The sequence below is a fragment of the Lactuca virosa genome, chromosome 4 (assembly GCF_052849685.1).
Source record: "Lactuca virosa cultivar CGN04683 chromosome 4, Lactuca_virosa_CGN04683_v6, whole genome shotgun sequence".
Classification (NCBI taxonomy): domain Eukaryota; kingdom Viridiplantae; phylum Streptophyta; class Magnoliopsida; order Asterales; family Asteraceae; genus Lactuca; species Lactuca virosa.
Window position 1 is genome coordinate 209,028,965 of NC_136429.1, and position 12,612 is coordinate 209,041,576.

Here is a 12,612-nt window from a genome sequence, read left to right on the forward strand (position 1 = left end):
TCTGAAACTCTGAAGTGTCTGTGAAGTCTGAAACTGGCCATGAATCTCTAACAATGAAGGTCTTCGGCTTCAAAGCACAACCAATGAAGCAGAAAAAATAAGATCCAAATCTTCAAACCAGTCATAATCACCCGAAGAAGGAGGTCACCATGAGCAAGTAGAAGATCCAATAAAAGAAACACTTCGGCTTCAAAAGTCTGAAAAACATCTCGAGTTCTCGAATCATAATACACCAAAATTCTTCAAAGAATAACCTGCTAAAAATGTGAAGCATCCATAAAATGAAGTCTGGATAAAAATAATGTGAGTCCAAAAACATGGTCCAGCAATGCCGAAAATTTGATCCAAGGACCAAAAATAAGTGTCACGTCACATTGCCAAAATAATCTTCGTCTTCAACATATCAAAAATCCAAACTCGTGAAACCATAAGATCTGAACCGGATGCGAACACAAAATCATCCTGTGGTAGAGTCCGAATAATAAATAATCTGAATCGGAAAACATCGAGTAATGCCAAAAATTTGATCCGTAAAGACCAAAAAGAAGTGCCACATCGCATCACTAAATAAATAATCGTCTTCAGAAGTCTTCAAAATCTAAACTCAAACAATCATAATAACCAAATTCGGATGATATTGTCTCCCTATTTTTGATAACCAATGACCGGATATCAAATATCAACAAATAATCGGATGGAGAGTGTCGGATACCAAGAGCTAAGATAACTCTCCCTAGATGTAATAAGGGTCTCGATAAGACACGAGAAATAGAGTAAAATAGATACTCTGCGGTCATGAGAAGGTGGGTGATATAGTTGTTGAAGTTGCATGAACAAATACCATAGAACGAAGAATCACTGCATGAAGAAATATATCTGTTGTGCCGAAAAATATATCCAAATATCCAAACTGCGGTGCCGGAACACTTGAAGTGGTCTTCAATAGAGAATAAAGTCCACATGCTCAAGATACATGATTCGTCAACCAAAAATCAAGAGCGACAAGCCATAAAATCCCATAATGTGAAGAATGCGAAACAACTTTGTTGATCAATCGTCGTTGCGGTGGAAGCATCATAAAAATAATATGAAGTCCGACTGCGGTAGGAATATTCTTCCAATAATAATAATTGGCATGAAATGAACCAATGTGACAATCCAATGTTCGGTTGTGGCAAAAATTGGTGTTAAAAAAAATTGTTGTAATAAAAAAAATTGGTTTTAATAAAAAAAATGGCTAAAATAAATAATTGGTGTTAAAAAAAATAAATGGCTAAATAAAAAATTGGCTGAAATAAAAAAATTGGTGTTAAAAAAAATTAGTTGAATGATAAATAATTGGTGTTAAAAAAAATTGGCTAAATAAAAAAAATGGCTGAAAAAAAAATTAATTAAAAAAAATAATGCAGAAAAAAATCTGAATAAATAAAAAAAAAGTTTTGAAAAAATAGTGTTTTAAAAAAAAAGGAAAAAAAGAAGGGAGGGGAGGAAAAAGAAGGTGGAAAGGAGGGGGGAGGAGGAGGATGGAGGGGCTGAAGGAAGAAGAAGGAGGATGGGAGGGGCCGACGTCAAGAGGGTTGCGGGTGGGAGGTGATTGCGGGTAGAGGAGGTGGGTGCTGATGGTGGGTTCGGATGAGAGGGGGTGAGACGGGTGAGTGGTGGCTTCGGATCTAAGAAGGTGCAGGGGCTGCGGACGAGGCGAAGGGTATTGCGGATGGAAGGCTACAGGTTGGACTTCAGATGCGAAGGAGGGTAGGCAAGCTTGCGGTTCGGTGCTGCGGTCCGAGGAAGCGGTCCAAGAGGGACTGCGGTCTGAGACTTCTGACTTCGGTTCAGCGGTCAGGAAGAGTGGGTTGCGGTCTCTTGGCTGCTGACCTCGGCTGCGGATAGGGACATTGAGGACCTCGGATCAAAGGCTGAGAAGGGCTGCTGAGAGGCTTCTCAGGGGACTCCGGTAGGCAGTTTTTGGCTGCGATTCGGGGGTCCGGAAAGGGCTGAACGGGTGACGAAAAATGCTATTTTTTCATGAAAAATGGTACCGCAAAGGCCATTTATTCATATTTTAATAAGAGAATCTTTTTATAAAGCATTTTAAGTCAACATGTGGTCTTGGGAAGGCAAAAGGAAGAGTGTACAGGGGGTTTTTAGGGGACAAAAGGTGATGGGAAAGGACAATGTCACATGGTTTTTGCTTGGGAAGGCAAATATAAGTGAAATACTCTTTACCCAAAAGAGTAAAAAGGACAAAGTGCTTTATGCAAACAACAACTTACGTCCAAACACTTCAAATTAAAGATTCACAGCAACTAAAGTGTGAAGAATAGATGCTTCATACCTCAAGATGATGAAAGTTGCTGGGAAAGAAAAATCTTCAAAAAGAAATGCTTTTCTCCACTTTCTTCAAGAAAAATAAGCTCATAATATTGTGTCTTCTCATCCAAGGAAAAAAGAACTCCCTGGAACAAATTCTTCAACAATTTGGAGACCACAAAATTAATTTCTTCACCAAATTTCTTCATTTCTTCAACAGCAAAAATAATAAACTTTTAAGAACATCTTCTTCCAGCAATAAATAGAACGAGTAGCAGCAGCAACAATTTATTTTGTTAAGTAGGAATCACCCAGAAAATAAAACTAAGAACGAACTTCATAAAAAAAAATTCCGGTAAGAAACCCGAAAATTTTTCTTGCAGAAACACGGAAAAATCACAAGATAATCACCGAACGGGAGTCGTTCCCTTAAACTAATCGTGAGATCTTCAAGGTACGGCTCTGATACCAATTGTAGAGACCCATTTTTATAACGAACGGTGAGTGCGGAAGAAAGATATCTTGAGAGTAATCGTGTTTTTGGAAGTATGAACACGAAGAACATATTATGAGTTCATAAAAAGAGACCAAGAACAAGAGAGAATAATAATAATATTGCATGAAGAACATGGTGGGAGAGAAACTCTCCCTGGGTGGGAGAACCCACCAACTTTCTCTCTCTCTAGAGATTACATTGTAAGAAGTGTAACTGTAACAAAGGAAAAGATAAGCTAGCTTTTTTTTAAATAAATGACCAACTCTCCCTTTATATAGGAGGAAGAGTATTTACACCTAAAATACAATAAAGGGAAAATACAACCTAATAAACACTCATTATTTGTGGAGCATTTCCATGCACTAACACATTGGGTGTACCAAGCTAATTTGCATGGTTATTCACACCTTGGTTGTGATACTCGGCATCCCAGTCACAAACTTGAAGGGCACAATCGAGATTTAAACATGCCATTGAATTGTTCAATGAATCTCAAAGGATCTAGGAGTTTCAATTCACTTAAAACCTAAAACTCTTTTTTCATTTTTCGTGGTGGAAATTGGTAAATCGTCATTTACCTACCTTCAAATATTTTTCAGTTTGGATTACGACATCCCTCTTCCAAATTGTAAAATATTGTGTTGGGTCCTAGCCTTAATATTTCATTTGGGTGTTATATTAAGGACTTAAAATCAACTTACTTGAATTTCTCACATGTAGATGTCTGGTTCAGACAGCTATGGTCTTCCCAATTCTCTCAAAACAAGTTTTTCTCTCGCAGATGATACTTCACTTCCTCCACCTCCTCAAATCATTCTCCCTGACCCACAAGCTCGAAGACTTGAAAAGTTCAGGATCACTAAATCCATATTGGATAGTAAACACAAAGATGGAAAGCCTATATGTGCTCATGTCTTGGACATGAAGTTGCATATTGACAGGCTAAGGATGTTGGGTGTCTTCTTCCCAAGGAAGTTGGTTATTGACTGGGTCCTTCAGTCACTTCCCGAGTCATATAGTGAGTTCGTTAAAGACTACTATGTGACAGATCACGACATGACCCAAATTTATCTTACATATTTGCTAATTGCTGTCTTATCAGCAATGAGTTGGCGCAATGGTCAAGCAAATCTGACTGGAAGGTCTACATCCCAAGATGACATGGACATCACAGAAAAGATTCCTTCTCCTAAAGGAAACGAATTGGGCATGGTCAAAAGTTTTGATCATAAGAGAAAGGCTAAATCTGAGACTGCTCCATGTAAGCCTGTGTGTTTCTATTGCCAAAGACAGGGACATTGGAATCAAAGCTGCCCAGACTACATGAGAAGTTTAATCAGATTGTATGGTTTTACTTCAGGTAAGTCTGCTGTCTAACTCTATTAAGTTCCTAATTGTTGATTCTTAATACATGATGTGACAAGGTTGCATATGGATGTTTTGTAGGATCATGCAAAGGGAAGGAAGCTTAAAGGAAGAGTATGCTGAATCTAATCGCGAAGATGGATTTCAATCGCATGGTTCGAAGATCGGATTTTTAAGATGCTGCTTAGAGTTATGATAGATTGCAAGGTAATATGTAATAGCATAGTTTTCATTTGTAATTGCATTGTAAAGAAAAGTTTTTTCCGCATTTTATAAATAAATAAAATTTTGTTTTATTTTATTATATCTCCTTGCAATGGCATTTGTGAAAATTGATGTTTGTATGTTTCTATGTTAGCAATATGAATTTGATACTTTCGTTTGTGGTAGGGTGTGTTTGATAAAGGTCTGACTGGGTCGAGTCAGCGAATTGGGCTGACTCGGTCAGACCATATGTGTTTGATTGGTGCTTTCTTGGTAAGATTGGCTGGCCCAATTGCTATCTCGCTCAGTATCTTAACAATAGCTGACTGGAGACATTAGACGATCCTACCCCTCCCTCTTTATTCTTTCTTCGATCGTTCCCTGAGCTAAAAACACAGCCGCACTACAGATCTCCACATCGTATCTCCATTTGAACGCCAAACAGGGGTCGCCGGTCGGACCTCTGCCATCCCGCCGATCGCACCTCCGCCAGACTTCTTCCATCTGTGACACAATCTCGACGCCATCAGGTAATATTCTTCTTCTTTTCTGTTAATAATTGTTAAAATCATATACAATTTACGCTTTGAAGTTGTTTATGAAATCAAATACTTTTTTGTTAGAATATTACGAATTCAGAAACTGAAATATTTTGAATTTGTGTATAAGAACTGAAATTTGAAATCTTTGTTCTAATGTTATCAATTCTGAAATTGAATGTGAATTGGAAGCTGTTCTTTTGTTCTTTTTTGTAGTTCTTTGTGTATAAGAACTGAAATTTGAAGTTCATTGTTCTAATAAGATGAAATTTGAAATTGTATGTGAACTGAAAGTTTTTTTTTTTTTTTTGTTCTTTTTTGTAGTTTTTGTGTATAAGAAGTGAAATTTGAAATCTTTGTTCTAATGTTATCAATTCTGAAATTGAATGTGAATTGGAAGCTATTTTTTTGTTCTTTTTTGTAGTTCTTTGTGTATAAGAACTGAAATTTGAAGTTCATTGTTCTAATAAGATGAAATTTGAAATTATATGTGAACTGAAAGTTTTTTTTTTTGTTCTTTTTTGTAGTTTTTGTGTATAAGAACTGGAATTTGAAGTTTTTTGTTTTAATGTTATGAATTCTGAAATTGAATGTGAATTGGAAGTTGTTTTTTCTGTTCTTTTTTGTAGTTCTTTGTGTATAAGAACTGAAATTTGAAGTTCTTTGTTGTATTATGAAATCGAAATCAAAATCCAAATGTTTTGAGTATATGTTGACATTGTTGACCTTAATTGTTAGCTTGATATTTTTTGTGAATTGAAAGCAATTTTGGTGTTTATCTTCATCTTGAGAAAAGTTACGATAAGTTATCAAATCATATTTTTTTTTGACCTTAATTGTGCTATCATTATTTAGGATGATGTTAACTTCATTGGTTTGAAATGGTTTTATGTTTAAAATTGTTCTTGATCTTGATAAAACTATGATAAATTACTTTAAATATTTATGTTTTAGGATGTTGGTTTGGAACGAAAGTGAGGACAAAACTTTTCTTGATGCATGTATCCATGAACTAACCACTAATGGTCGTGAGGGTTCTGGGCTTAAGGCTAGTTCATGGAAGATAGTACGCGAAAAATTGATGAACGAACACGGTAAAGAGGTTGATCAGAAGCAAATGAGAAACCACTTTGACTACTACAAATCAAATTATGTTGCTTGGGTGAAACTGAAAAACAAAACCGACAATATATAAGACCCTATAAAAAATAAATTTAACCTGACTGATGAACAATGGAAGGAAGAGGGGAAGGTCATATTTTTATAACAAATACTATTATAATTATTTTTATGAAAAAATACTAATATTTATAAAAATTGTAAACAGTTGAACAAGTTCGTGTTGTCATTGAAAACTAAACCCCTGTTGTTTCCTGATCTTTGCACCCAACTATTTGAAGGCTCGACCTCAACCGACTTTCAAAGTTGGGGGCCATCTTCTACACTCCCTCGTCCTATAGAAGAGTTTAGTGCCCATGATTTTGATGATGATGCTCCAATGGAAACCTCAACACAACACGTAGGTGCAAGTGAAGAATCTTCGGGGCGTTCAAAAAATATGGAAGTTGGTGGAAACAAAAGAGTTGGTGAAAAAAAGAGATGCAAGGGCATTAGAAGTTGAAGAGGAGATTGTCAAGCTTGCAAGGTCGATAGTGGAAAAAAAATGAAAGTATCAAAAAAAGTGAAATGGATAAGGATGTTGATGCGTGTATGGAGAAATTAAACAAAATGGAATGGGGAGAAGAAGATGAAAGACACAAGACCTCTCTTTTGCTATTTGGTGAAAGTGCTGATGTTAGAAAAGTTTGGTTACGACTTTCGCATACTAGTTGTGAGTCGTGGGTGATGGGTGCGGGTAGGAAGTATGGTTACCTTTGATGATGTTTACTAGTTTCTTGTTGCATGACTTTTTGTTATTTGCATGACTTTTGGATCCTATGTTTGATGACTTTTTTGGATGTTACTTTGGATGATGTGTACTAGTTTTTTTCTTATGTGCTTTTTGTTACTTTGGATGATATTTGGATGTTGAATATGACTTTTGTTATTTACTAGTTTTTTGTTATATGACGTTTGTTATATGACTTTTGTTACTTTAACATGTTACCTAATTGTTTGTAACAGGTCAAGTATGGTTTCTGATGGTGAAGTTGTAGCTTTTCTTTTACTTGTGTTTTATTGGTTGAGGTCAAACCGGCATAGGCTAATTAGAATTCATAGAATTAGAGATAACGATTCAAGCGGGTATGCGTATACGCAAGATTTAACATACGGAGACCCTACACAATGTTTCGATATGATGTGTCTTACACAAGAGGCATTTGCTTTATTATGCAACCACTTTACCCAAAAAAATTGGTTGCAAGCTAGTAGGACAATAAGCATTGAAGAGAAGATGGCTATATTCTTACATGTTATAGGACATAATGAACGTTTTCGTGCTGTTAAGGGAAGATTTCATCACTCCACACAAACGATTCATCAATGTTTTCACGAGGTCCTAACAACAATGATGTGTTTAGCAAAAGAAATTATAGTACCAACAACTCCTAATCCAACAAGACATAACTCGGAACGACATAGACGGTTAAAAAATATTTTTTCCGGAGCAATAGGTGCGTTAGATGGAACTCTTGTACATGCGGTTGTACCCGTTGATCAACAAACTCGGTATAGAGGAAGAGGAAAAGGAGAATGTTTTCAAAATGTAATAGGAATTTGTGATTTTGATATGATATTCACCTTTGTTTGGGCTAGATGGGAGGGTATAGCACATGATTCAAGAGTTTTGAAAGAAGTTACATTCAATTCAACTTCTGGATTTCCATTTCCTCCACCAGGTTTGTAATCTTTATATAATTTTTATTATCTATCTTCTTCATATAATATGTGTCATTATATAATATGTTTCACATTCATTTGCAGATAAATATTACCTTTGTGATGCCGCATATACAAACACTCGTGGGTTTATGGCTCCATACCGCAATACTAGGTATTGGTTAGCCGATTTTCGAAGAGGCAGACCTTTAACTAGAGAAGAAAGGTTCAATTATGCTCATGCACAACTTAGGAATGTTATTGAGCGTCCTTATGGTGTATTGAAGGTGAGATTCCCAATATTAAAACAAATGGCTCCTTATCCTTTTACTGTGCAAAGAGACATAGTCATTGCTTGTGTCGCGGTCCATAATTTTATAAGGAAATACAATATAGAAGATGACTTGTTTAGAAATTTTGAGGAGGACACTATGGTTACTCCTGACGTCCAAGGTGGGGGAATTAATAGAGAAAACATACAAGACATAGAATGGGGTCCAGAAGTCGTTGAATATATGTGTGTTTTGCGTGATCAGATTGCAAATCAACTACTTTCACATACTTCATGTTAAATTATTATGTTATTTTGAATTTCATGATGTTTTTTTTGGATATTAAATGATTTATGTTTAATTTACATTTTGTATGACATTTTTTATTTGTGTGTAATTTACAGTTTGTATGACAATATCTATGTTTTTATAATTATTTAGCAACTTAATCCATCACTATATATAACAGAAGGGTAAAATGGTCATTTTTCATCACTCATCACATTCAGTCAGATGTACAATCAAACAACAGGATTTCTTACTCAGTCAGGATTTATTACCCAGACAGACATTTGTTGGATTAATGTCTAAGTCCATAACTATATTTGGTATGTACTTGACTCGACTCGGCATGGTCCATTTGGGTTGCACTTCACCGACACAATTTATATGGATAGTCTTTTGAGAATAGTATATTTATGATTTATATTAATATATTATAAGTTCTAATATATTAATATATAATCATATTATTTAATTAGTATTGATCAAGAATTAATTTATAATTAATTAAGTGATCAAAAGGAACTAATTAAATATAGACTCTTAGATATATATATATATATATATATATATATATATATATATATATATATATATATATATATATATGTGTGTAGTGGGCCAAGTTCATTTAGGTTCGGCTAAGTCTTCATGGATAGTCCATGGAGCTTTAACCCATGGATCCTAGGAAATAAAAGGTCATGGGTATTAGGGTTTAACCCTAATCCTCCACACTATATAAAGGGTCTTATGGTTCATGAAATTATGCTAGTGGCTAGTGTGGATACACTAAAGAGGGCAATAACTGATTTCATAGTGTGAGCCAAGTATCCATATTCTCTAAAGGTTTTCCAAGGTGTTTTGGTGATTTGTGATTCCACTTGAGGCTTCCACACTATTGGGGCTAAGCTCTTAAAGCTTGAAGACATCAAGCTACATCAAAAGGTATGTCATCTACCTAGAACTTTGTAGTATAGGTGCTTCATAATATGCTAGTTAGGATGAAACCTTGGAATATTTAATATTTGCATGTATAATAGAGAAAACATAGATCCAAGGTTTATAGGGTTGCATGTACACCATAGGAGTGTTTGAATGCTCAAAACCCAACAGTGGTATCAGAGCCATGGGTTGTTTTCTATTATATTGATGCAAATATTTTATTTTCAAAGTTGAAAAAAAAAGTAAAAAAAAACATGACGTTTGTCAAATTTTAAGATAATTACTTGTTTTTGTGAAAAACTAATTATTTGTAAAATTTGAATCATTTGCTATATGAGTTGAATTAGGTCAAATTTAGTAAAAGATAAAATGATATGATTATTTTATTAGTTTTAAAAGTTTGATCTAAAGAGTTTTTTTGAAACCTCCATAAGTTATGGATATGAAAAGGTTTTAAAAAAAATTGATTCAAAGTTTTTTATGGAGTTACAAAACTTAGACTTAATGTTTTAAAGAATTTCATAACTTGTTCTTAAGTTATGGAACATGAAAAGTTTCATCATAAAACAAAACATTAAACTCCATAAGTTATGGAATCCAAAAGTTATTTTTTTTTTGTATTTCCTTGATTTATGAGTTAGTTTAGATTAATGAAAAAAAAAATTTGTGTTTTAGTTGTTTTCAATCCTAATTAATCTAGAGGTAGTTCATAAAATGTGTTTTTGTAACTTGTCCTCAACTTACATAAAAGGTCACATTTATGAAGCTTAAAACTCATAAAAGTGTCATAGGTTACATAAAAAAAATGAAGAGTCTTTTTCATTAAATAGTATTATGACTCCATAACTTGTCCTCAAGTTATGGATGTTTAAGAGTCACTTCTTTAAAAGTGTTATTAAAGAATAAGAGGTTACATAAAAAATGAAGAGTCTTCATTTTAATAAACCATTAAACTCATAAGTTATGAAATGAAAATTTTTTAATAGTTTCAGAAACTTGCCCTCAAGTTTTGGAATTTGTAAAGTTTTCCCATGAATACTTTAATTCCAAGTTAAGCCCTTAGAATTTTAAAAGTTAAAATTCAACCCTTATACATTATAATATTAAAAGTTTAATATATTATATGTATAAGAGCAAGTCGTCTTACCATTAGTAGGCCTCATTCACGAAGCCAGTCTATAAGGGGGGTATAAGGTTACTGCCTATAAAATGGCAGTTTAATGGGTGTCCACTCCCACCCACCGCTTCCTTGACTGGTGGAGGGTCGTTAGCCGAACAGGTAGGACAAGGACTATAATTCTCCCTTCATTAAAAGTATTAATGATAAATACTAAGTAACTAAACCTTTTATAAATTCCCAATCTTAGTTACTTAGGAAAATGTGAATAAGGTGCTAATCCATGAAATTACACTTTGCACTTTGTTTAGGCTGTTAGTGGAGCGTGTGTGGTTAACCGGAACATCGATTGAGGGGTAAATATTAAGGGTACCAAGTATATTTGCATGGTTACTTCACACCTTGTTTTGTGATCCTCGGCATCCCAGTCACAAAACCTGAAGGGTACACTCGAGATTGAAACATGCCATTGAAAAGTTCAATGAATCTCAAAAGAATCTAGGAGTTTCAAAACCTATTAAAACCTAATAATACATTTCGTTTATCTTGGTGGAAATTGGTGAATCGTCATTCACCTACCTTCAAATATTTTATAGCTTGGATTACGGCATCCCTCTTCCAAGTTATAAAATAGTTTGTTGGGTCCTAGCCTTAATATATCATATTGGGTGTTATATTAAGGACTTAAATCAACTTTACGTGAATTTCTCCCATTGTTGATGTCTGGTTTAGACAACAATGATCTTCCCAAACCAAGCTTTCCTAATGAATATGACTTCCCGCGTTTGGCTCATGGAAGTCATACTTCTCTTCCTCCACCTCCTACAATTATTCTCCCTAACCCACAAGTTCAAGGTCACTCAAGCCCTAATGGCAAGCAAGGTCTATGTGTGATCACATCTTAGAGATGAAGTCACATATTGACAAGCCGGGAGAGTTGGGTGTCAAAGTCTTGAGAAAGTTGGATGTTCAATCACTTTCTAAGTCACATAGTGAGTTCCTTTGGGACTACTATGAAACAGACTATGACATGAACCTTAATGATCATATCTATTTGCTTGGTGCTGCTGAATCAGCAATGATTTGGAACGATAGAAAAGCAAATTTGATTAGAAGATCAACTTCCCAAAAACTTTATGGACAGTGACAATGGTGACACTGGAAATCCAGAAAAAGCATTCTCTTCCCAATGGAAAGGGATTGGCCATAGTCAACCCGGTTGACCAAATGGTAAAGAGAAAGGCTAAGTCTGAGATAGTCCCATTACCAAAGGGTCCATATGTTTATTTTGCTAAGTCTGATTCTGATCACGAAGGTGGATTTCGGTCGCATCAGAATTTTGAGCAGTTGCTTAAGAAGTTATGATATATTGCTAAGGAATAGATAACAACAGTTTTCCATGTGGATTGTAAGGATAAGTTTTTCCGCAAAGTTTTAAAATAAAAGAAAATTGTTTAATTTTATTTATTTGAAGTATCCTTACAATGGCATTTGTGGAAAATTGTTGCTTATATGATTCCACTGACAGCAATATTGGAAAATGGATTTGATTCTTTCATTTGTGGTAGTGTCTAAATTACCAAATCAGGAAAGTTCCTCATCACCCAAGTTTCAATTGGACCGAAACTTGGAATCATGCAAGTTGAATAGTATGATGAATGAGAACTTTCAAGCATTGGAAAATCAAGACTAATTACTTGTTCACATGGATGTGTGAGTCAAGTGAAGGACTAAAGGGATCGAGTACACATTCTTGTGCACTGGTCATGTCCACCACAAAGCTCGTTAAGACTATTTGATTTACTAAAGTTTAGTAAATATGGTTATACTTACAAGTTTAAGTATAATTCTGAAACATTGGAAAGTCTCAATGTATGGCAGAACGAATGGGAAGAATCAAATTAGGCAGAAAGATAAAAGTTTCTCAAATCTGAAAAGATGGGAGAGTACTTTAGTATCATGTTTGTGATCATCTTAATGATTTAGAAATCATATCACAATTAGTCCTCTAAAGGTCATCTTAGTGCATTCTTATGACTAAGAAGAGGAGTCATGAATTGTTGAAATGGTTAGATCAGGAAGATGAGTCATACTTCGTTCCAAAACAATTCTTAGAGTCATACTCCAAGATTATAACTTGAGTGACATATCTTAAAGAAAGGTTTAAAACACTTGTCAAATGTAAGAGTAAAAGTGTCCTACTCTTGTACATTTGAAATTGGTAAGTTGTGATGTTTTGGGTAAAACAAAGACTAACTAAGGCCA

General features: G+C 34.7%; 1 protein-coding gene across 1 annotated transcript; it reads left to right on the forward strand.

Moving 5' to 3' along the window:
- Positions 1–6,600: 6,600 nt before the first annotated feature.
- LOC145105543 (uncharacterized) lies at positions 6,601–8,306 on the forward strand. The gene is made up of 4 exons (XM_079042627.1): positions 6,601–6,722; positions 7,039–7,584; positions 7,672–7,754; positions 7,840–8,306. The coding sequence occupies exons 1-4, from the start codon at positions 6,601–6,603 to the stop codon at positions 8,304–8,306; spliced, it is 1,218 nt and encodes a 405-aa protein (XP_078898753.1).
- Positions 8,307–12,612: the final 4,306 nt, after the last annotated feature.